General features: G+C 47.7%; 1 protein-coding gene across 20 annotated transcripts in view; it reads left to right on the forward strand.

Annotated features, from left to right (window-relative positions):
• Window positions 1-24854, forward strand: part of ERMARD (ER membrane associated RNA degradation) — a 40077-nt gene that overhangs the window by 118 nt on the left and 15105 nt on the right. For 3 of the 20 annotated variants that reach the window (XR_002135925.2, XR_002135927.2, XM_019712629.2), the window contains exons 1-17: window positions 2-1000; window positions 2805-2973; window positions 4216-4355; window positions 5218-5319; window positions 5613-5702; window positions 7938-8035; window positions 8458-8594; window positions 9725-9839; window positions 10582-10684; window positions 13380-13409; window positions 14315-14383; window positions 15532-15705; window positions 17826-17909; window positions 19666-19751; window positions 20291-20416; window positions 20742-20960; window positions 21879-21992. Coding sequence is in view for 18 of the 20 variants with exons in the window: in XM_019712629.2 (XP_019568188.2) it covers window positions 968-1000; window positions 2805-2973; window positions 4216-4355; window positions 5218-5319; window positions 5613-5702; window positions 7938-8035; window positions 8458-8594; window positions 9725-9839; window positions 10582-10684; window positions 13380-13409; window positions 14315-14383; window positions 15532-15705; window positions 17826-17909; window positions 19666-19751; window positions 20291-20416; window positions 20742-20960; window positions 21879-21992 (1889 nt within the window). In the remaining 2 variants the exon portion in view is untranslated. Of the gene's footprint in view, window position 1; window positions 1001-2804; window positions 2974-4157; window positions 4356-5217; window positions 5320-5612; window positions 5703-7937; window positions 8036-8457; window positions 8595-9724; window positions 9840-10581; window positions 10685-13379; window positions 13410-14314; window positions 14384-15531; window positions 15706-17825; window positions 17910-19665; window positions 19752-20290; window positions 20417-20741; window positions 20961-21878; window positions 21993-22353; window positions 22626-23303; window positions 23730-23758; window positions 24443-24854 lie in introns of those variants that run through there. The other 17 variants (XM_074333879.1, XM_074333880.1, XM_074333884.1 and 14 more) reach the window with 17 other exon arrangements.

Below are 24854 nucleotides of genomic sequence, written 5' to 3' on the forward strand. Positions count from 1 at the left end.
GCGGTCGGGGCGTCCGCCCGTGAGCCCCTGTGCGCGTCCGGGCGCCCCCTTCCGGCGCTCGGTTCCGGCGGGTGGGCCTCGGCGGGCGCAGGGGGCCCCCCGGACCCCGGCCGTGTGCGCCGCCCTCGCGTGGCCTGGCTGCGTCCCCCGCCCCGGAGGAGCGGCGCGGGCTGGTGGCCCGGCCCGGCCTGCGACCCGCGTGCGGGTGGGCGCCTGGGCGACCTGCAAACAGCCCCGCCTCCGGTGTCGCGGGGCCCAGTTCCCCAAGTCCCCCAGGTTCCACGCTGAAGTTGGCGGATAAGAGTGTACGAGTTAGCGTGGTGACCGCGCGGGGCGCCCAGGCTCGAGCGCCGGCAAAACCAGGTCGTTATTGGAACCTGGAGCTGCTCCCGGGCCTGGGCCGGCAGGCGGCGTGCGCGTTCCGCGTGGCGGTTCCGAATGGCCTGCGTCCCTTACAGGAAGCGGTGTCTGTACTACACTGGGCGACATGGCAGTCCTGGGTGGCAACCGCCTCTGCAGCTCACACTTGCACATTAAACTTACATTCGACCTTTTTAGGCCGTTTTGGTAACGACTAAATTACAGGGGCCTCATTGACTGGCTGTAGATCGGATTCTCCCGGGTTGCCTTGCAGTAAGGATTTTATTTTCCTTTTTCAGACAATTACCAAGTATCTGGCATCCGTTTTAGCAATGTCTGCTGGGTACTGTGTGCTGGATACTTTTCAGGCGTTATCTCCAGTGACCGCAATCCTAGAAGGTCATAATATTTTGCAATTTAACAGTGGAAACTGAGGCTCAGACATAAGCATCTTTTTCAAGGCAAGAGAGAGTCTGAGGATGAATTCAAATTTAAGTCTTTCTGCTCCAAAAAAGAGTTTGCACGGCCCCGTGCTGCTCTAGGCAGGACACCCAAGTACCACAGAATAGTGTGCGTGGGTGAGCACACATGCACACAGCGTGCACACATGCGGCGTCTCTGGCTTCTAGTGCGAAGACAGGTGTGTGTGACGGTCACACAGGATGCGGTACTTAATTGTCATGAGTGACAATTGAAGTACGCAGCATCTAATATTTGTTGACGAGGTTGGATGTATTTTTAATAGTGGGGTAGTATGGTCTTATAAGCTGAACTAAAGCCAACTTCTAGAATTACGTGTCTGTGGGCCAGGGACAAGCTACAGTCATCCCCAAAGCCGGAGGCCGCGGAGCTGTGTTTCAGCCGCGAGCAGGAGGAGCCAGTCACTCCGCTGCCTCTCACTGTTCACTTACTGTGGGCCAGCGGCTGTGCTGCTGCTGGGGGTCCCGGTTGTGCAAGACCTGGTCTCTGTTCCAGAGTCTCAGTTTGCTTGAGGCTGAGGGACAATTATGTTGTTAGGGCGTCTACAATTAAAAAAAGATTCCTTACAACTTACGTTGCCATGTCTAGGGCCCGCTTTAGTAGTGGAGTCCATGGACTTTTGTGTAAAAATACCAGTTTTGTCTGCCGCCTGTCACTCTGGAACTACCGTCTTTCCTTGAGTTTGAATGCTTTTTCAAAATGCAGAAACCTTTTTGATGTGAAAGTGACTGAAAGTGACCCTTCAGAATATTACATTTCTGTGTCAGTCAGGAGACAAAACACACTAGTGTTTGAACTAAGAATTTAAAGAGTTGACGAGGTGTCTGAAAGGATAAAAAGCGATCTGTAGTTGCAGGAAACAGTCACAACCTGTAGGACTGAGGGAACGAAGGGCAGTGGGTGGAATTTTAAAAGTTAGACAGTTAGAGGAGGGTCCGTCATAGCTGAAACCGATCTCTGAGGAGGGGAGGTTCTGCCCGGCCACCTGGATGTGGCCTTTGAAAGGCAGGCACTGGACACGTGGTGGTGTGTCCCTGGTGGGGCCGGTGGCAAAGCTGGGCTGACACGTATTGGGAGCACTGCAGACTGCATTCAGTGGCTGCAGTGGGAGGCAGTGCTCCAAGGAGCGGAAGGTGGACAGGAAGTCACCTGGCTGCAGGCAGCCGGAGCGAGTCCCCTCGTCCCCTGCCTCTTGCCCTGTCCCTCTCCAGTGCCCTGACTGGCTGAGCAAGGTGTGGTCTGCAGAGTCACAGAGAACCGCTGAATGTTTCACACAGGTGTCTTGGGCAGTACCGTAACTGCTGGGGCTGGTGAGGAGTGGCTGACAAGCAGCGGGGGAGGGGAACTTAAAGTGGCCTGCTGCCCAATTAGGGACTGGCCAGGTCTTAGGGATCGGCCAGCTTTAGAGCACTGACATGGGTTAACGTGACACATCAGGGAAAGACCCTAGATCAGCTTTAGACCTAGATTATGACTTCGCAGGTTTATAAGATGATCTTAGCGTGATGTGGGGATAATTAGGGGGATTTGGATTTTATTTAATCTTTCATGGAAAAGCAGTGTGGTTTGCTGCTTTATCCGTTTTAGTTCATTATGCTTGATTTTTTGCTTTCCAACTCCCCATTAAAAAATTGCTTATTTTGATAACTTTGGGATAGTAAAGGAATGCTAAAGGAATAATGAACTATTCATAAAAACACAGAGCTTCTGTAATCTTACATCTTAACAAATATTATGGTTAAGAAAATTATTTTAAATCTTTAAACATTTATTTGAAAACCATTTACATAAATTGTCTTTAATATTTAATCACAGTGTTAATCATGATACCCACAAAGTGTATTAACAGTGATAATACCTGAGTATATTCTGTACTTAGAATTTTCTTGTGAGTTAAATGTATAATTAATACTTCTCTGTTTTTACCTCTTGTTAAACAGTATCTTTTATGTTTTCTATTTCAGATATTATTGGAGGATCCTATTACCACATGTCTTTCTCCTTCCGTGTATGATATGATATGTAAACTCGGGTTTGAAGTCAGAGAAGGTCGTGACATCAATAGTATTGTAACTCAGAATGGTGAAGTGTGCTGGAAGGCTATCACAGACTGTGTGATTTACACACAATCAGGTTTGCACTCACTCTGTGCCCTAAACATCTTGTCAGTACTGTTCCACTAAAATGTCTTGACCTGCCAAGTTCCCCTGACCATTGCTGCTTTTGGTCAGAGGGTGTTATAACACAGACCTAGCCTAAACCAAGAGAGAAGGGGAATTAGTGTGAAAGGGAGAGGGAGTGAGGCCAGAGAAGCACAGAAGCGGTAACAGAGCTGGGCTGAGGAAAGCAGGGGTGAGACGTGGGGGTCGGGGCAGTGAAGGTGGATGGGGCTGTGGGTGACATGGCTCGAGCTCTAGGCAGCAGTCCATGTGGGGAAGATGGCTGAAAAACAAGCCATGAACCGAGGGCATGACACCACCGGTGACAGACTACACGATTGTGTTCAGTGTCTTCCAGCCATTCTTGCACGTTTTGTAGCAGGGATTGGGTTGAGAAGTCTAATGACAGTTATAAAAATGACAAACGGATGTGCCCTGGCCCAGCAGGCCCATTCCAGGTACACTTACAGGTAGGAAAGTGTGTGCACAGGGTCTGTCCTCACCGTGTTGTTTGTGATAGCAGAGAGGAAAAAGGCACTGGAACAGCTAGATGTCAAGCAGTAGGGGATTGCTCAGTAAATTATGAAAAATGCATGGAGTGGAATATGCAGTGGTGAAAAAGAAAGAGGAGGCCATCCTCCTGATACAGAAATCTGCTAAGTGAGAAAATGAGGAGCATATATTTGTGTTTGCTTCTATGTGTATAAATATTTCCAAATATACGCAAGGAATGAATGATAGTACCTGCTCTAGGAAGGAGACTTCTGTGTCCAAAAGGACATGTGAGTGTTCAGCTCCAAACATATTGTTCAGTGAAAACATATTGTAAATAATGTTCTAAAATAATTAAGGTCTTTGGAAATCTCACAGTCTAATAATGTGAGGTAAAAATATCAGGTTAAAATAAAGTATGAACCTGATTTTGTATACACTTACATAGAGGTAAAGAAATTGAAGAAAATATCTTTTATCTTGTGTGAGCCTTCCTGTATTTTCCAAACTCTCTACTAATAGCATATTTTTCTCTTATACTCAGATAAGCACTATGTAATTTATTTCCAAAAGCATCTGAGTATCTTTTGTGTAAGTTGAAGTATAAACTGGGTGTTGACTTTGTGGGGATTTGGTAATGCGAGCGCTTTTTCCTCGCTGATTCAGACTTTGTTACATGGTGTGGAGCCGTCTGTGGTGCTGACCTGTCTTCTTACCCTTCAAGCCCAGGCTCTGGATTACCAGGGAAGTGTGAAGCTGCTGGGCCCTGTGTGTGCGGCCATCCATTTGCATTTGTCGTCTCTGACCAAGGGGCAGTTTGAAACTCAGTATGCGCCTTGGCTCCAGTGGACAAGTTCTCCAGAGGTTTGGCCTTTGTTCAACCTTAAAAATAAAAGACTTTGCACATTGCACACAGAGACCTTTCTACTTGCCAATTTTAAAGGGGTCTCCTTTATGCCGTCCTCCAGGTGTGAAGAAGGCTTGAGGGTCGTGAGGGAAATTTGGAACTCTTAGGCAAAGTCTCTTAACGCCTGAGCTGAGGCACGTCCTTGGCACAAAGGAAATTTTGGGATGCGGTATCAGGATGGGGGTTGCAGAGGTAGCGTACTTGGCACACAGGTGCTGGTCCTGGGAGAGAAGCAAAGTGGACTCTTCCAGAAAAAAAAGGAAGACCTTCTGGACAGATAGTAGGGTATTCCTGGGACAGTGGGACCCAGAGATTGGAGATAGGGATGCTTGGCTTGTTCAGGGTGAATTAAAAGGAGGAGGGGAGTCTGGGGCCATTGAATGACCACAATAGAGCAGTAACTCTAACAGCCAAATTCTCAAATACTTTGGATTTCCCAATTTAGAGTAGAAAGGTCAGTGTGTCCCCCTTTGTAATAGCTCTCTGCATTGGCAGGACGAGCTGCCTTAGGTTTATTTTTAAGAACTAATCAAAATGGGAAATAAGATTTAGGTCAAAATATGTGACTTATCAGCTGACAGGCCACATTTACTGCTTTCGATAAACATTTCAAGAAAGAACTTTGAAAGACCTTCGGTATTGAATTTTTTTTGATTCTTTATATATTGTTATATTTATATAGGAAATGTTTACCTCTACCAGAAAAGTCATTAAAATATGACAAAATCTTTAGAGGTTTGAATTTCATGAATAGTATTGTTACTTTGTGAAATACTTCTTATTGAGCACAAATTCTAACTTGTATCTTATTCTGAGCAGTTATTTGCTGAAATATTTGATGCCTTGGAAAGTCTTCAGTCTCCTGCTGTTTCTCTTAGCTTAATGAAGCTGACAGCATGTCTAGAACGAGCCCTGGGTGATGTAAGTGTGAGAACTCTTTCATTGTTGGACCATTAAGGTATCTGAATGGACGTGAAACTATTCTGGAGTCGCCCTTAGATTTCTTGATTTTGATTATCGTTTTCCTATAAAATGCAGTTATTTGGTACAGATTTTTAAATATCTTTCAAACGATTATGAAATTAAAATGCTGGTGTCTTCAGTATCTGTCTCCCCTCATTTGTACAAACAATAGCTTTATGGGTGATGCTTTTTCTGAACCTCACTTGGCTCATTGTAATGCAATTGTGACATGATTTCTGTTTCAATTTTAGGTGTTTTTGCTGATTGGAAAAGAATGCCCCTTTCTTCTAAGAGATCTGCTCGCATCTGAGGAGCTTGCTCAAGTCTTTGGGCTATCTGTGGTGAGCTTATTTACCACACTAATAGCGTAGGCACAACGCAAAACAGTTAACGTTAGCTGTACTTTTGTTCCTCAAAAGTCAATGCTGTAATAGGAAAAATTAATTATGTCTAATTCAAGCATATTCTTATTCCCCACCTCTCATTTCAAAATTGCCACTCTTCCAACCAAAAGACACACATCTCTCCTATCCTGAGTCTTAATGTAGTATAATAGCCCCTGGTGTTATGGCCCCTTTTGTGGTGGCCCCTGGTGTGATGGCCTCTGGTGTGATGGCCTCTGGTGGGATGGCCCCTGATGTGATGGCCCCTGGTACGATGGCCATTGGTGTGATGGCCCTGGTGTGATGGCCGTGGTGTGATGGCTCTGATGTGATGGCCTCTGGTGTGATGGCCCCTGGTGTGATGGCTCTGGTGTGATGGCCTCTGGTGTGATGGCCTCTGGTGTGATGGCCCCTGGTGTGATTGCTCTGGTGTGATGGCTCTGGTGTGATGGCCTCTGGTACGATGGCCCCCTATTGTGATGGCCTCTTGTGTTTTGGCCTCTGTTGTGATACTCTCTGATGTGATAACCTCTGGTGTAATTACCTCTGGCACAATGACACCCTCCAGAGTAGCCTTTGGTATAATAACCTCTGAGGAGTCAGTGATATGAACAATTTGAAGTCTATTGCTTTAATTAGTTATGTATTAATAATTATAATACTAACTTATTCTAAAATAAAATTTTAACTCTTTAAAGAGTGACATAATTTTATTGTAAAATATAGTATTTCTAACGTGGGAAATTATGCCCTTTGCAACTGTTCAAATTTATGATGAAAAAATAATTTAGGTGTCAGTTAGAAAACATGCAGAACTATGTACTTTTTCAAATCTTCTAGAGGACATATGAGCAAGACTGTTTAAGACTAACCTTTAGGCAACTGCAAGGGGCAGGGTCAAGGTGAAGCAGAAAGCCATGAACTGTCATGGAAAGGGCGCTGCTGGGCCAACGGCATTTCAGATAATCGTGGAGTGTGTTACAGGCTCAGCACACTGTCTGTGGACAGAAAGTCTCCTCCCCGTCTTCATGGTGCTTCCTTATTCCTTGTCGTTTTAAACATTGTTTCCTGTCTGTCGAGTATGGAATGAAGACAAAGTGTGTCTTGCTGTCACACTGACCGCTTTGTTTTTTATTTTCACGCTGACTTCTTAGAGTCTGTTGTTTTGACCTGATATTTGTCTGCTGTGTACTCTCAGCCTTTTGCCTACTTGCAGCCACTTTTACCCCTAGGTGATTTTACTAGTTCACAGGCACATGTGTTTCTGATTGCCCAGATGGTACATTAATTAAGATTTAATAGTAAATTAATAGGAAATAGCATGAAATCCTGTAATGATCAGTCACTAACAGTAAAGTATTAGTATTAAAATCACCGTGAGCGAGAAGACCTACAGCAGCATGAATTGTTGCCTGGTTGCTCTGGGACCAGGTGGGATGTCTGTGTGACGCTGCCCCTGGCCTCGCCCCGCCTTCTCAGGGGAGGGCAAAGGGCTGTTGTGTGGTTCTCAGCCTCTGGTTCAGGTGCTTGAAGACAGCCTGCCTTCCTCTGAGTCTCTGTGGGCTCAGCTGTTCCTTCTCAAGTGGCGTGCTGTTCAGTTCTGAGTCTGAATATCTTCCATCTTTTCTGAATCTCTTCTAACGTGCGCGCTGCATACCAGAGGTCACCCGCAGACTCATGGACGCCTGTGATGGCTGTGTCTGCACTTTACAGATGGAGGGACTTGGAGTTGGGGCAGCCGGCCGGGACTCCGCACTGCCCTGTGTGTGTGAGCAGGGCCCGCGCCGCGCACTGCCTTTCCATGCTCTGCGCTTCCTGTCTGATTTCACCCAGACGTTAGGCACCTTGGATGCACAGTGTGAAAGCACCCCGCATGCTCTTCTCTGCATGGGGCACACAGCAGTGCCTCCACACAGGCTGTTCTGAGGTTGACCAGGAGGCACATGCACCAAATACGTGCTAAGCGTCAGTAAATGTTGGTTGCTTATTGTTATTACTGCTACTTCTCCTACTTGGTCGTTTTTATGGTTATTATCACTATTGTCATTATAACGATGATGACTGAAGCAAACCAGCCACTGCTGGTTCTGTCACTTCTAAGGAAGAAAGAGTACACCATCCCTGTGTGACTTGTCTTGTCTGTCGTCCTGTTGTTATGGACTGTCCACACTCTGCTGCCCGTCCCCTGAGTAGATGAACGTGCTAAGAGTCTTCATCGGCTCTCCGTGTGGCCTCAACCTGCGCAACGTCCTGTGGCACGGCTTCGCGGCCCCGCACGAAATCCCACCCATGTAAGTTCTTTTTGGATGTGCTCCAGAGTTTGTTTCCCCTTTAATTTCACAGCAAGGAAACAGGTATCTTGAGAAAGATGAGAGAGTTTGGGGGCAGGATTTTGATGATAAAACTGAATGTTAGTAGCAGAGTAACTGGAGGTGACCGGTGATGATTTCCCTGACTTGCACCCCAGAGGCAGTTCAGAGGTTAAACCAGAAGCGGGTGGTGATGGCGCGGCTTCTGGTTGGGGGAAGCCCCTGAAGTGGTCTGTGCCCCCCATTCAGCGAGGCAGTGCTTCATTTCTACAGCTGGGGCGGGGGTTCCTGCGATGTAATGGTGTTTTGCTTCCTTGATTTTAAGCTTTTTCTGTTGAAAGTAAAGCTTTTCTAGGGATGAGTGAGTTTGTTTTCTAACAGAGCTCTGCGGCATTTTCCACTAGGTACTGTTCAACGATGGTGGTGTTGACGGCAGGAATGGGGCAACTACTAAAAAGTTACCTTCAGCAAAGCGAGCTCACCTGGGCACCTCGACCGCTCATCGCTCTTCCAGACTTGGAGGATGGGGCCGTTTTCCCAGGCAAGTGCCACACGTCACCTTTACCCCGCATGCAGCTCTGCAAACGTACTTACAGAGTCCTTAAGGAGCGTCCAGACTTGAGCTCTTTAGATGGAATAGCCCCTCTCTAGTGGCGAGACACCTGTGCAAGTTACGTGAAGAACCTCGTAACTGCCGCGCAGAACCTTCTGTCTTGCCCGTGCCTCCAGGTATGGGGAATCCTTGGGGGTCGTGCTCCAGGAATCACATTCGTGAGCGAGTTGGTTTATCCTGCGGATGTGGTGACACACAGTGGCCCAGGACCATTCATAGTGGGCCCTCCCTTCTGCTTTTACTCTGTGCCGTCGTGCTCACAGTCATTGTGCCAAAAGTGCCAATAGTGTAACGGTCTCGTATCTTCTTTTCTTTCCATGACAAAGCCATTCACCCAATTCTGGGAGTGGGGGAACACAGAGCTTTGAAAGAGCAATGAAAGCTTATGTTTGTTCCACGCTCGTTCCTTTTCCACATCGGCAGTTGGGGTGCCTGGTCTGTATTTGCCACTGTGAGTTGTGGAGGACAGAGCATAGACGGCCTTGCCCCAAGTCCACCTTTTGGCAGCATGGACCCTTTTGGTAGTCTGGTGACTACCAGAAGGTATTTAAGACTTTCTTAGAGCAGTCTTAAGCTTGTAACAAAATTGAGAGGCAGGTCAGAGCTTTCCCACTCACCCCCTGCCTCACACATGTAGCGTCTCCCCATTGTCAACAGCCCCACCAGGTGGGACATTTGTTACCAAGGCTGAACCTGCTGTGACACATCATCATCACCCAAGCCCACTGTTGACCTTAGGGCTCACTCTCGGTTGCTGTGTCTTCTTAAAATCCATGTTCTTGGTCAGTGTGGTCAACTTGTCAACCCAGAGCGCCTCTACTCAAAGCTGTTAATAATCATGAAAAAGATGCAGTGTTCACGCCCGCTTTTCCCCAAGGGCACCTGCGGTCACCTGCACCGCTGGCTCTGACTCAGGTGGTCTTCCTTACTAGCCGCAGGCACTGCCCAGGGCTGCGGTTCCTACACAAAGAGTCGCTCGTCGGCAGCACCCCTTACGTGTGTGCACGTCTTTTCAGTTGGTTAGTGTGACTGTGCTTCAAATTCTTGCTCTTTTGCAGAAGTTACTCAGGAGGTACTTGGAGTACTGGAGGAAGTGATGAAGAAATCCACTTTTATTTTAGGAACCATGTTGCCGTATTGGGAAGTCGCATTAATCAGGTTCAAGTCACACAGGTAACGGACAGGACATTGCAAGGTGGCTCTTAAAGTGTGGAGGCCAGCCCTTCCTGAAGTCCCCACTTTCCAGGCCTGTGTGCTGCTGCTGTCTGGTGAACAGGACTGGGCCGACTCGGGTGGGGACAAACCTGAAGGCCCCTGCGGGACCTCTAAGCAGGCTCTTGCAATTGTGTGTTAAATATCCCATATCATCCTTTTGGCACAGTTGCTGAAGACTATTATTTTTTTAGGATCAACTTTAAAAAATTTTTTGTGTTCTTACTGTGAGTGAAATATTGTGTCCAGTGTCAGAGAATCACGGAAGTAAGGTTCGGAACAGGAAGTAAGGTTCGGCCTTTTAGTCCCCTGGGGGTAGGGCATGTGCACCTAGACGGCTTAATTCCTTCCCAGTTACATTCTCCTGCTACATGCATTTGGGGACCTTGAGAACCCCCTGAAATCCTGGTGTTTGAGTATGTTTTAGAAGTGATGAAACAAACTAGGCAGACTTTGATGACATTTTATCCTACTGAGGGACTAAAAATGTCTCATCAAATATTAAAACACTGGGAAATAGGTTTAAAATCACTAGTCTAATGAGGCTTAGATCCTGTATTGTGTCGCATCTTAGCGAGTGCAGTGTCCGCTCCTTGCTTCGTGCTCCAGTGGTCAGGGAAGGAACACAGCACCGTGACACCGGGCTGGCGCCACTGCTTACTTTCCAGCGAGCACTTTTGCTTACTTCCCTTCAATTTCACAGGTTTGCCGACTGTGCCATGTTGTTACTGATGCAGCTAGAGACTGGACTGAGGCACCTGTTTGCCACCATTAACAAGTGTCCCCAAAGACTTCTGACGGCTGAGGTACATGTGCTCCAGTGATGGGTGTGACTGTGGTTGTTGCTGAGGCGACAGTCTGCTGTGCCTAATTACAACTTCTTACTGTCTTACTTTTGTTTACCATTAAATGAACTTTTTAGCAAAGAGCTTTCCTCGGAAGCTCTTGACTGTTTAGTATAGTGATTTTATAGCATTTATGTTTATCTTACTTATGATTGTTTTTGGTCGTCCTGCAGTATTTCCAAGCCGGCTTCTAAACTTAGTGATGGCATGAAGGTAGCAAGCACTCCCTTTCCCTCTGTGGCCGTAATCACTGGCGCGCCGCTGGGACCCCACAGTGGGCCGGGCTCTGCAGCATGCCCCCTCGTAACACTTAGCACAGCCAGCTGTGGGGGGGGCTGGGAGATGTTTCTGGGGGGCCATGTGCCCAGGTAGCCCTCGGAGGTCACGGGTAAGGAAGGGGCCGTGTCTCCTAGGTTGGACAGCAGCACGTGCCAGGCCTGGCCTGGCCCCTCACGTCTCCCCACTTCCCGTGGCGCCCCTGAGTTCTGTTCTCAGCCCTGTCCTCTCTACACCTGCTCCTCGGGGGAGCTCACACAGTCCCAGCCATAGGGCTGTCCCCTGTGTGGGAGCAGCAGTTAGGAGGCACTTGGAACCGAGTGGAAAGGGAAGCCCGCCAGGTCGCAGGCTGCTGTGCTGCGGAAGTGGCTCGGCAAGTCGTTCCCAGCAAGTGAGCGCCCAGGACTCACAATCGTGTGTCTCACGCTCGTGTTCCCTCTCCTGAGGGACATAGCTGGCATCTTCCTGTGCATTTCCCCAGTGTCCCAGTTTGCTTTATTTTGAAGAAGATGTTTTGCTCTCCCCCCAGGCCTCCCTGTCCACGTCTCCTCGCGCCCTCTGGCCCCGAACTGGAGCAGCAGCCTGTGCTTTGTCTGGGCTCCTCCACGTCTCGCCGTCTGCACTGCTGCCCCTCAGCTCTGCCCCCGATTTACCTGGTGCCCCTTCTATTCCAGGCTGAGGCCCCACCTGGCTCCTGCAGATAGTAAATGTCCCTGTGTCTTCTGTGGTCTCCTCTGCTTGACCACCTTTGGTGGTGTCCTGGAGCCTTCCACACAAGGACCCTACTGTCTGTGGGGGCACGCAAGGACCTCAGGGCTTCCCTTTCCACTCGGTTCCAAGTACCAGCCCATCCTTTGTCCCACGTGTTTCCTGTCTGCTTTCTCCATGTAACTCAGGCTCCTCGCCAGGTCCTGACGTGGGTGTCTTTCCTCATTTGCCCACTCTCCCTGCCCAACCACTGCAGGCATGGCCTTGACCTCCCTCAGCCTCGTCTGCTCAAATTCCCGGTGGCTGTTCTCTGCATCTCCTGTGGAACCTGGACGCAGTTCTCTGCTACACACACATTTTCGGACAGGTCTCTGGTGCGGGCTGCTTGAGAATGTGATACTCACATTCGTGTTTGCTGGTGCCCACGCCCAGCACCCTTCATATAGGCTTTGCCCAGTCAGTGGTGTGAAGTGAAGCACCAGTCTTCCAGCAGAAAGAGCTAGAACCCTTGTCACCACGGTCACGCGAGTGTACTTGGAAGTGACGTCATGGCAGCAGGGCCATTTGCTGCGTCATTATGCAATATAAATAAATTGGCTATCGTCATTTGACTGCACAAATAAATAGCATGACTTTCGACGGAGGGTATAATTTATCAAGGAATATCTTAGGTTTTAGCCTAGGCTTTTATCTAGAATGAGCTCAGCATTAGTTTATTAGTAAGGTAATACATACTGTGAAAATACTTTATAAAACTATAAAGTGCTATGCGGATGCTGTTTTCACTGAATGCCTGTTATGGGTATGAGGTCTCGGGGGAATGGACGGTAAGAAGGTGAGAAGCGTATGTGTTAGGTGTGCGAGAGAAGGCGTTTCTCCCTCTTCCATGAAACCAGGCAGAAGGCAGTGCATGTAGTTTGTGGCGATAAATGGAAAATCAGCCTCTGCAGAAGTGCTGGGATGTTTAGCAGTAGTGGGATAGTCAGAACAGAGCTCGGAAAATTCTAGGGTCGGCAATTCGGGTTAGGGAGCTGCAGATACTTCAGTCAGCTGCGTAGTAACAAGTGCTGAGTGGAAAGTGCATTAATAAGCATTCGTAGGTAAGACAGCACTTCCTGGGAGCTGGCCCCCACAAATGCGGTTTCCCCACATCGTGTGTAAAATCTTACTGACCCCCCCCCCCCCCCCGCAGCCTTTGGCGAGGTCGTTGGTCATGCCCAGTTGCCAGCAGACCTGTGTGTGCGGATGGAGGTGCTGGGTTGCCTCCTAGGGAGTACTGATGTTGGGATGAGAGTGCCGAGGTGTTCTGGCCCCAGAGCCTGTCTCCAACGGTGCCCACCACACCAAGACGTGGGTGGGGGACAGCGGCAGTTTGTCGGGCAGGATGTTTGCTTGTTGGCGCTTGCACGGGAATACCAGCCATCGGCAGAACTGTTGGTGGTGGTGACCGAGCTCTGGGAGCACTCATGTGTGAGAGCGGTGCTGACATGCAGCCATTTCCACACCTTCGTGACGTGTGTCCTGCGTTCTTCCCAGCGCTGTGCGACATGGAGATTGTTTTCAAAAGAAGGCTTCATATCTGTTGCCATGTGCTAGGAATTTTTCCTGCTTTGAATAATGTCACTCTACTTGTATTTTGCTTTAATTATTTCTTTTCTTTCCTTTTCTGAAGTCAACAGCTCTCTATACCACCTTCAATGAAGTAAGTAAACTTATAAAGTCTCTTGAAACAAAATATTGTATTCTTTTAAAGTGCAAATTAAAATGCAAAATTAAAGATCAGCCATAAATCACATGCTTACAGGAAAATGTTGATAGTCCTGTAAGCCAAAAAACCCTTATTATAGAATTAAATGTGGGTTTCAGGCTAAATGAGACCCAGTATTATTAACTGAGTTTCTAAGTCACAGAGATGGCAAAGTCAGAAATGGCAGGAGGGACAACATTGTGTATTGTGACAATTTAGAGGCTGACATGTTAATTTTAAGGTTAACACCCTTTTTTGCACACGAAACACATCAGCTCGTGTTATGAGCACATAGTGTACACTGATGCCTTTGCTCGGCATATTTTCGGGGTGGAATTCTGAAGGTGAAAATCTGGACTAGTCAAAATGACCCTTGACAATCTCTTTGATCACTTGCAAAGTATAGAGGCAGTTATCTGTATGGGATCAGGCCTAGAAGACGAGGGGGTAGTGGGGTCCACAGTCCTTGGTGTGAGTTAGGGAGTGAGTCATTAAGTGACTGGTGGATTCTTATACAATACACACATGTGCACGTATAAACACACACAAATATACAAGCACACGTAAACGTGTACATACACGTACACACATATACTCACATGTGCACACACGTAAACACATACATACACATAACTGTACGTAAACACACACACACACACCACACAATTACGAAGATACATAAAGGCATACAGGTTAAAAAAGTTTTCCTGAACTGGGGGTTGGGGTTGCTGCTTTTTCATTCAGGTGGCTTGGGGCTTGTTTACCGTGTCATACCAAAGGTACTGCGTCCTTTGGTGTGTGTGCGCACGCGCATATGTCTGTGTCCCAGTTAATCAGCTTGCTTATTTTTGGTGTTTCAGATACTGGCGAAGCACTTGAATGATGGTGAAATCAACCAGCTTCCTCTTTTCCTTGGAGAGCCTGCAATGGTAAAATAGGTCTTTTCCAGCCTCAGAGTCTTGTATTTAGGGATGTGATCAGCACTTCTCCCAAGTGGGATGAATGGTGGCCTGTGAAATGCGCAGACAGAGCTCTGAGCCACTCGCGTGTCAAGCTCACCGTCTCCACAGCAGCGTCTGCTGAGCTCTGCCTGCTCGGCCTCTGGGTGTCGTTAGTTCCTCAGATGTCTTTTTTCTGAGGCCTCTTCCCAAACAGCATTTGAGTGTGTTGGTTACCTGCGTCATGCTGGTAGAAAGGGCTGTATTTGCTGTGGGAACTGCAACAACAGTCAAATGAGACTTGGGAAGATTGAGTGTTGGATGAAAAGAGAATTATGAATCGTTGAGAGCTATTTTCTCTTTGCGTGTTTTGTGAAGATATTACCACGACTACTTTGGGCTATAGATACAAGTTTTACTTTTATTTTTTCTAACTGGGAGTTGGCAGACCGAGATTCTAATTCCTGTTTTGTGACTTAGTCAGATTCCGTATGCGGGGTGGGTGTCCATTTCTGCTATCAGGAAAGTGGGATGATGACCTGGTTTGTCTAATACTCTCCTCCATCTTGGATCCGTGACTCTTCCGTGCATTGCGGTTTGCTGGCCCTTTTCCCTCCACCCTGCGGGAGACGCCGTGGGCTGGTGCCATTAGGAGAAGCAGCTGTGGTAATCAGCTGCAAAGGTGCAAGAAGGGCACGAGGAGACAGGACGAGGAGCTGTGTTCACACAGGAGCACGGTGGGGCTGCTTTGACAGCCATGGGACTTAGCTCCCAGATGTGGGCACATGGCGGTGTTTCACTGAGCATGGACCCTCCACACAGCCATCGTGGAGCTTAGATGCACACTCCTCTGTCCTCTCATCAGTCTGGCCTCAGGCTGTGGGGTGCAGTTAGAACAGGGGTTCCCTGGAGAGCCCTGCCTGAGGCAGTGGGGTGCGGTTAGAGAGAACAGAGGTTCCCGGGAGAATGTCAGCTTGGTTCTTTGAGGCTGTGTGACCTTGCACCTGTCTCTGTGAGGCTCACCTCCCTGGTCTGTAAATGATCATGGTGCTTCTTGAAAGTGTCAGGCCTGGATCTTGGCACTTTCCTTCCTCTGCTGAGAAGACTAACGAAATTTTTCTGTGTTTATTTTCTGAAAGGAGTTTCTCTGGGATTTCCTGAACCATCAGCAGGGTCCTCGTGTAAGAGATCATTTAAGCCATGGGGAAATCAACTTATCTGAATTTCCAAAAGGAATAACAGACCAGCTGCTTGCGTTTTCCACTGTACTTTTGCTGCGATTCGTTGAGGAAGAGCTAGCGTCAGTGTTCAAGGTCAGGTGTAGGAAAGGAGACAATTAGTGAGAACACTGTCATTCAGCTGTGTGAAAGAATAGCATTCATTTTTAAATGTGCTTAACTCTTAATCATCTTTTGGTTAATTTATCTGAGTTACAGTATGCCTCCATCAGAACAAATAATTGTGACTTGATTACATGTATGCATGTATTCTCTGTAACAAGTAACTCAGTAGTACTTAATCTAATTATTATGTGGGGTGTCATGCGGGATCTCTAGTTCCGCTCCCCGCCCAAGAACGCAGGACATGGTGAGGCCAAAAAGGAACACCCACGGAGCCATAGGTAGGGGAATCACACCATATATTTTCACTGGCGGCTGGGTTGGAAACACAGGAAGCAGGAGCCACACGATCCACAGCCTGCCTTCCGCTTCTCTGCCAACCAACCTCACTTGCTAACTGCAATTCCCCGTGTTAGCGTAGCCACGGCAGTTATATCAGTGGCTAATGGCTAACCGGTGACAGCTGACGGCCATCCACTACCCGATCCAGCACCTTTCCACGTGAGGCCTAGAGCCTGGAAACTGCTCTCTGGGACTCTGTCCCCACACTAACCTAAAATAATTTAGCCTACTTCTTAAAAACACATTTGCCTTTGTTTTTAACATCCACAGGAAGTTGCAAACCAAAGGGTATTAAACAGGATTAAGTAAATACAGTGGACATTTTTACAGATGTCTTTTAAATTGGTGGGTGCAATATTTGCACTTGTCAATAAATTAATTTTATTAAAGTAAATAATTTAAGCTAGAATATTTGTTATTGACATGTTAATCTTTTTTCAGGATATATATACATCTGTAACAGTTATTGATAAAGTTGTTTAAAAGTTCAAACAACATAGAAAAATTAATGTAGAAATTGAAAGTCCTCAGTTTAAGATGTACAGGAATGCGCTCCTGATGGATGAATCGGGGGACAGTGGCATTTTTTACATTACCGACTGTCACTCCCTAACCCGGTCCTCATTTCCTAGGCCTCCCGCCTGAGTACAGTGCCTTCTTTCCAGGAGGCTGCGGAGGCCCAGAGGCCGCCATCCTCTCTTCACTCTTCCACAATCCACCTTCATTCAGTCCTCTTCTGTAAAAATATGCCCCAAATCTGTGTCTCCCCATCACTGCCATGCCTCTACCTGGGCAACCCCCAGAGCCTTTGCCCTGGTATGTCACCAGCTCTGACAGGTCTCCCGTGGGGCTTCACTCTCAACACAGCAGGCAGAGTGGGCCTCTCCCGTTTCCTCCCCGCGAGGAGCCTCCTGTGGTGTCACGTCCTCGCAGAGCCCCTCTGGGGCGCTCAGGCCCCAAGTTCCCAGTCATCACTGACCTTCACCGCCTGGGACTCAGCTGCCCCAACCTGAATGTGGAGCCCGAGGCTGCATTTTTGTCCATTTTATGTATGTGGCCCAAGACCCTCCCTGCTGCACCATAGGGCTCCTTAGGAATCGGAGTGAATGGGAGGTTACATGCATTTCTTCTTCAGTCCACGTCTCGCTGTTTTAATTATTCATTTTGTGCTACTGAGAATTCTGGGTAGTTACTGATCACATGTATGTAGGAAAGCTGTTGAAAGCTGTCAACTCACTGACTTTGTTTCTAATAATTTTTAGTCAGCTGACTTGGATTTCCCAGTTACACAGTTACATCAGTATAATTAAATAATGATATTTTTATTCTTTTTCTCCATATTTATATATTTAGCAATTATGTGTTTAGAGCTACGTCATTCTGTTTCAGTCATATTGATTTTAATGTTTAAATTTCTACTGTTTTAGCTTTTAGGTGACTCTCTTAAATAATTTTCCAATTGTTCAGAATCGTTTTCTTCTTATTTATTTCGAATTTTGTTCCATTGTGGAAGAGAGTGGATGTGGCCTTTTTTTCATTGTTATGGCTTCATTTAAAATGACTTTATTGGTTATGATTTGAATATTATCTCAAACCAACTTTGAAGAAGAGTTTTGATTGGTCGTAGCTGAATACAGTTATGTGAAGGGGGTGATGAGAAATCGGGACTGCTGTGTGACTTAAAATTCAACAGGAGAAAATCAGAAGCCTAACCAAAGTGGCAGTAATTTACTGTCTTTTTTCTAAACTAGGAAAAAGCAGCCATACAGTCACTGGTGCATCTCGCAGAAGGCTACAGTGCTCGCTTCCACCCCATGTCTCTGCTGAGAAAACAGGTAAGCTGCGTCCAGGCCGTTAGAGATGGGGCCGTGTGTATCCTGTGCGCACAGATGCCCGAGGGCTCCAGGCCAGCCTGGTCAAGGTGGCCTTCAGTGTTGGCAGACCTGGCTTTCTAACCATAGTGTGCCACTCGGGTGCGGCCCCACGTGACGGCGGCTCAGGGGCGCGGCCGGCCTTGGCCAACTTGCTCGTCTTTCCAAGCCCCAGGTTCTGGACCAGCAGTTGAAAAATGGTGCTGTGTGTGTGTGCTGTGTCGGGTATTTTTAGTACAAAACGGTGACTGTTGGAAAGTGCCATAGCAGGTTATTATTATCATCTTCATTGACCCAGGACTAGTCACAGTTCTTGTCAGTGATGAAAAATGTCAACTTTCCTTTTGACAGCTTTTGTTAACTTATAAATTGAACAAGCAGACTTGTAAGCATTCCTGCCAGGAAGTTCCAATTTGGAAATTAGCTGAGGTACTTTATTCAGCATATTGTAGGATACGAAGGTGGTGCGAGGGGTCATTCCTTCGGACAGGGACAGACGATCACGATAGTCACTGACTTAGAAATTCATCAGGGAGCCTGCCACCTGGAGAGTCAGAACATAGGCCGGTTGCGAAGGTAACTGAGGAAAACGGTGCCTTGAAAGACCAAGTCTGGTGATCGCATAAGAAAAGTGACGTCACTTAGAAGGGGTTTTCAGCACGGAAAAGAAAATCCTGGAGGTGTTGGAGTCGAGTGCTTTTTGGGAGAAGGATTCAAGCTGAGTGCGCGAGTCAGGTTGTTCTAGGGCCACAGTGCACAGCTCCACGTCTGGTCCCATTAACCATGCCCAGCACACCAGCTGGGCCTGTGTGGTTCTGAGCTTTGCAAGGACAGAAGTCACTGGAAGGGAAAACACCAGAACCTGCCTGCTGGGCACCCAAGTTCCGAGAAACTGCAAGGGGCGGCAGGAGGGAGCGAGCACAGTTTCAAAGGAGGAAGGTTCTGGAAGGAAGAGTTGTTTCGGAAGCAGGCTTTGCCCCAAGCCTGGCTCTGCTGCTGCATGGATGCCCTTTCTTTCCCAACAGTCGGCATTCTGGCTCATCACCTTCTCTGGTGGCCTCCACCCCTGCCCTACCCCTACCGTCTGATAGTTGCTCACTTTTTATTTAGCAGACAGTCCTGCAGTCTGTCCTCTTTCAGGCCATGCTCTGGTTATAACTGTTGGTGTTGACAACAGCCACTGACTTTGCTTACACTTTCGTGGGTGGGAAATTTGGGACAGGCTCTGCTGGGCTGGTGTCCCCTCGAGAAGGTCAGAAGCTGGTACTGGGTACTAGCTGGGACTGCTGGCCGAGGCCTGAGGCAGTGTCACCCAGGGCGCGTGGCCTGAGAACTAGGGGAAGGCACTGCCCTTTCTGACCTGGCTTCAGAAGTCACCCAGCAGCCTCACTTCCTCTGCTCTCTTGGTGACAGGACACCCACTAAAGCCAGTCCCAATTTAGGGGAGGGACATGGTCCTAGCTTCCAATGGGAGGGGCATCGGAAGAATTTACAGATGTGCTTTACAGCCACGTGGACAGGAACTACCCACTTACCCCAGAAGTTTCTCCAGCCCCCCCCTTACCTGATTGTAACGAATAGCTAATGCCACCACCTAGTTCTCAAGTGTATGATCTATAACACCTTCAGAGACACATTTTTTAGCAGTGATTACAACATCTGTAACAATTTAAATGCATATTTACTGGAACCTCATTGTGAGATCTTTAAAGGCAGTTAGACCTTTTCCTCTCAGGTGCTGAGCTGTGAGGAGAGTATCAGGGCTTGGCCTCTGCTGCCTTTGCTGAGAGAAGCCGAAGAGGCCAGGTGAGCTCCATGCCGGGTGCAGACCTCATGGTTGTGAGTGAGCAGTGGCTCCTGGGGGCTCCCAGGCAGGGGGGTCTTCCAAGGCCACTGGAAGAGGAAATGCCAAGTTGGGATCGCTGGGCCGTGGTGAGCAATGGAGTGGGGACGGAGGTGAAGAGCACAGGCGATCACCCAGCTCAGGGCTTGGTTGCGGGTGGGGTTGCTGGCAGAGGCCGAGAACATCCAGAAGTTTCAGCAACAATTGGAAGTAGGGGTCTGACGCGCAGGAGAGAATCAGGGGAGAGAGAGAAATTCCAAGTTGTGCGTTCATGCAGCAGACCTGGTGCGGGGGATGGCACTGGTCTTTGTCAACAGAGTGCCTAGCTTTTAGCATATCGTATCATCTGTTTTCACCACTGCCTCTGATGGTGGCCTCGGCATTTTATTTTGGGGGAAACTAAGTTGCAGGTTAAATGCTTTGCTCAGTGAACCATGAACATAAATATTATTTTGTAGTCTTAACTATTGTCATATATATTTAAATATTTTCTATTTTTCAGAATAGAAGGTAGTTCAGAAATAAATGCCTGCAACTCTTTGATTATAAAAATCACTTATGAGCTGTATCACCACGTACCGGAGAATCACTGTGTGTTTACTGACTTGGCCAACCTTCCCATTGAGAAGTAAGTTTCAGGACATCCTGAACATCGTTAAAACACTGCTGACGCGAATGGGGATGGCAGGCTCAGCTATTTTCGGTTTGAAACTTTACCAGAGTCCCTCTTATTGTTCCCCAAGAGGGACTCTTTGGTAAGCCCCAGGAGCCTTCGTGAACATGTCGAGTGCCCATGGCAGTTCATCATGATTAAGCCTGCATGGGTGAACCCCGCCATGTGTCCCCGCAGTTCCCGGCTATAAAGTCCGGCCGCTGCCAGCCAGACTTTATAGACCAGTAGGTCCACGTGGCGGTGACAGGAAGGCCCACTGGAGTCATGCTCTGACCCGCAGGTGGCCCCGGCCGCTCCGCGAACTCTGTGGCATCCGCGTCCCAACATTGTTCTGTCCCAGAGCCGTTCTGGAAGTTCTCACTGTGCTTCAAAACATCGTCAGGTGCTGCACCCATGTGTCCCACCAGGTCGTGGCCTCCTGGGTGCGGAGACGCCAGCAATGGGCGGAGAAGACGCTGCGCTCCCGGCAGAGGCAGAACTTTGTGCGCATGTCCTGGAGGTGCGAGGAGCTCGAAGGTGGGGGCAGGGATTCTGGCTGTGGTGCCGAGGCTTACCTTCAGAGAAATACTTAGTTTTAGAGAAAGTGATGGCACCTGTTATTTTAAAATACTGTTTGTAATTTTGGCATGTGGGACTCTGGGTTCTACAGACCCAAACAAATGTCTGGATCTCGCCTACACTAGGAGATGAACTGGGTATGCCAGCACCAGCTGTGTGGTTTCCTCGTATAGCGTTGGTTTTAGGATATGCTTTGTCCTTAAGATGTTACAATTTTGGACAATTGCCTAGCACTTTGAGTCGAGTAGTATGTATAAAGGTTTTAATTCCTGGGTTACTTCCGAAAGGTTACACCTAGTTTACACTCGTAACAGTAGTTTCTGAGATATGGCTGCCACGTTACGTCCTTCCCCAAACAGGATATTTTAAAAAGCTCTCTAACAGTTCCATGGGAAAGCTATAGCTTACTTTAATTGGAATTTCTTTGAGTCCCGGAGACAACACATTTCACGTTAGGCTGTTTGTATCGCTCTTCTTGTGAGAGTCCTTTACTGACTGTCAGATTGTAGGGAAGACGCGGACATGTAGACCAGGAGGCACAGTGAAAGGACTGCAATTCCGCTGGTAATGTCACCGCCATCCTGAGAGGCAGTGACAGCAGCGGGAAGGCAGGCCCCTGGCTCAGAATCAGACGAAGGTGCTGGTACCCTGAGAGGGACGCCAGGGAGGCAGGGCCTGGCCCGGTGGCCGGGCTTCTCCTGGGGCTTCTGGGTACAGCCGGGGGCCAGGGCTGCAGAGCGTTCTCTGGAGCAGTTTATACTTCAGGACTCCTGAAAATGGCAAGTTAGGCGAAATTCTTCCTTGTGAAGTTGAAGAATATTTCCTTGAAGAAATTTTCATGTATCTCATCTGTTTGTAGTATTAAGCTCCTGTCTCCTGTGCTTCTCCTGATTTTATTGCTGATTGCGCTGGAGTTGGTCAACATTCCTGTGGTTCATGGGAAAAATACTGACGAGTATCAGCAGTATCTCAAGTAAGTGTAGCACACCTAGAAGAAATGAAACTGTTCTGGTCACTTTAAATAATTTTCACTCCTGTTGGGTGTTTTCTTTGGTGATTTTTAAAAACCCCACAGTCTGCTTGGCCCTTCACTGTCCCTCATGGATTTCAGCAGAAGTCTGGGAACCTTTGAGGTGATCTCCCCTGTGTTATGTTTCAGAAATTTAAATGTGATTTACGTGTGGATTTACTGTCAGAATTCCTCCCTCTGAGTAGCAATGGCAGCAGCCAGAGAGTAATTCTGTGGAGGGAGTCTGCAGGCATCCCCAGTCGGGGTCATGGCCCAAAACCAAATTCGTTTTTTGTAACTAATTTTCCCAACTTGGGAAGTCCAGTTTTCAGGAGCCCAGATCTAGGGGTCTGAGAAGAGGATAACACTGCTGTGACCCACTTTCCATGCAGAGATTCCAGCCCTGAGGTGACCCCACGAGAAGTGGCTGCAAAGTCAGTGTCCAAGGGCATCTTACGACTTGCTCCCATGAACTCCCTCACGTTCCCTTGGCTTTAAGCTAAACTTGCAGGTAGCAGGTACCTCAGTACCTGTTAAAATGAACATGAAAACATGACTCTGGCATTTTATTAAAAGATGGAATCCAGGTGACAACAAGGTAGCAAATGTTAACAGTTGGTAATTGTTTCTAGTCTGATAGTCAGGGCTTCTTAGCCTCCAAACTTCTGGCATTCTGACCTGGATGGTTCTCTGGTGGGGCTGTCCTGTGCATAGTGGGGGCTTATGGTAGGGCCGTCCTGTGCATAGTGGGGCCCATCTGTGCATAGCGGGGACTTGTAATGGGACCATCCTGTGCATGATGGGGCTTGTGGCGGGGCTGTCCTGTGCATAGTGGGGGCTTGGGGTGGGGCCGTCCTCTGCAGGGTGGGGCTTGTGGTGGGGCCGTCCTGTGCATTGTAGAATGTTTGGAGCATCCCTGGCTTTTACCCACTAGATACCAGTAACACCCCCAGTGTGACAACCAGAAATGGTTTAGACGTCTCCAAATATCTCCTGGAGTACAGAATCACTCTCAGTTAAGAACCATTCTCTTCACAAAGGCTCTGTGAATTTTCATTGTAGTATTCTTTTAACTTTCCTCTAAATTTGGGAATTTTCAAAAATTAAAAGTTGGAGAAAATTTTAGACTACTTGGGAAAGTTTGAGGAGAACTTGGAAAATGTAAAAATGACATCCCCATCAGTCAGAATCCTCTGTGAACATTGTGATAAGTTTCTTTAAGAAAAAACTTCTTAACACCAATCTATCTCAAAGTGGTGTGTGTCCCCTGTGAAGGAGTGGACCCTCCATCCTGGAGGACCGAAGCTGCCAGGGTGGAAATGGAAGGCATGCTTACCTGCAGGGTTCCTGAGCGGGTGGAAGGCCGGCCTATTCATGATTCCGCACAGAACATGTTTGTTATGGTCGGCTTAATCCAGACAGCCTTAAGATCCTTTCTGGAATTAAGTTCCATCACATGAAAAAATCCTGTCTGGATTTGAGAGTAAGTATAAAAAGGCACTTGAGTGTGTAAAACGGGAAGTCCATCCACCTCTCCAATAATGGACATTCAGCATTTTTCTCCGTCACCTAATTTGTATTGTTTCCATTTTGTATGTGCTGCTTTTTCTTGAATTCACAGATAAAAATCAAGTCCAGTACCTTAGTTGTAACGTTAAAATGCAAAGACAACATTTAAATCATCGTTGCATTTAGTAACAGCCTAGATAAAGAAGTTAATTTTTTAACAGGTTCTTAAAGTCCATTCTGCAGTACACGGAGAATCTGGAGGCTCACACCAGCCCCGAAAAAAACAAGTGGATTGAAACCATCAGGCTCACACACACAGCTCTGTTGAGAATGTGGACTTTTAGTGAGAAGAAACAAATGTTATTACATTTAGCCAAGAAATCCACAAGCACAGCAGTCCTATGAAAACACAAGTCAAGAAGAGCCATCTTGAGTAGACTTTACAGCGTGTAAATTGGGCATCCAGAGCTGAGGCAGGTGCCAGGTGTTTGATCAGGGTTCCAGTCCCATTTCTCTGCTGACTTGCTCTTCCTGAGTCATCAGTGTGACCCTCAGGTGGTTCCCTTGTGGTGACCAAAGGGCTGCAGCAGCTTTGCTCACTCTCCCTATAGCACACTGTCCAGAGTAGGTGTCCCCGTTGGTACATCACACCAGGGGACAGCTTTTGTTAACCTCTGCCCTTTCTGGTGATGTGAGGCTTGATCCTTTGGCTAACGAGGTGGAGAGCACCAGATTTCTTCGTCATAAGGACATTTATTTGTAATTAATAACTGATATGTGGGAAGTTACTTTGAACCCTTGTGAATACTTTTTCCCAGTAGACTTTCTTCCATGTTTTAGCGTCCGTTGGGAAATCTCACCTGAACTAGTGCTGTGGATATAAAGTGATGATGTCTTTCTTGCCATGTCTTCTGAGTTTATCATTTGTGATTTTTCTCGAAAGAAGAGATGTCCTTCCTGGCTGTACAGAGCACATTAGATGGTGAATTTCAGGCCAATAAAAAAATCTTTATTCAGCCCATCTAATAAACAGGTGTGTGGGTGAGACCAGGTGTTACAAGGTTATGGACCCTGACTTGCTTTGTGCTGGTCATTCCCCGACGGGGAACCACTTGAATGAGGCATGTCCAAGTCCATTTCAGCCTAACAGTGTTTGCTGAGCATGCCACATGCCAAGGGACGCTGCCATGGCTGCGTGTACAGAAATAAGTAGGACCTCCCTCCATCCCTCCGGCCTCTAGACAAAGCCACGCACCATGGTCACGAGCAGGGTCTGGTCCGTTCTACAAAAGACAGTAATTCGGAAAAGAACAAGAT

This window comes from Rhinolophus sinicus, linkage group LG05, assembly GCF_036562045.2.
Source record: "Rhinolophus sinicus isolate RSC01 linkage group LG05, ASM3656204v1, whole genome shotgun sequence".
Taxonomy (NCBI): domain Eukaryota; kingdom Metazoa; phylum Chordata; class Mammalia; order Chiroptera; family Rhinolophidae; genus Rhinolophus; species Rhinolophus sinicus.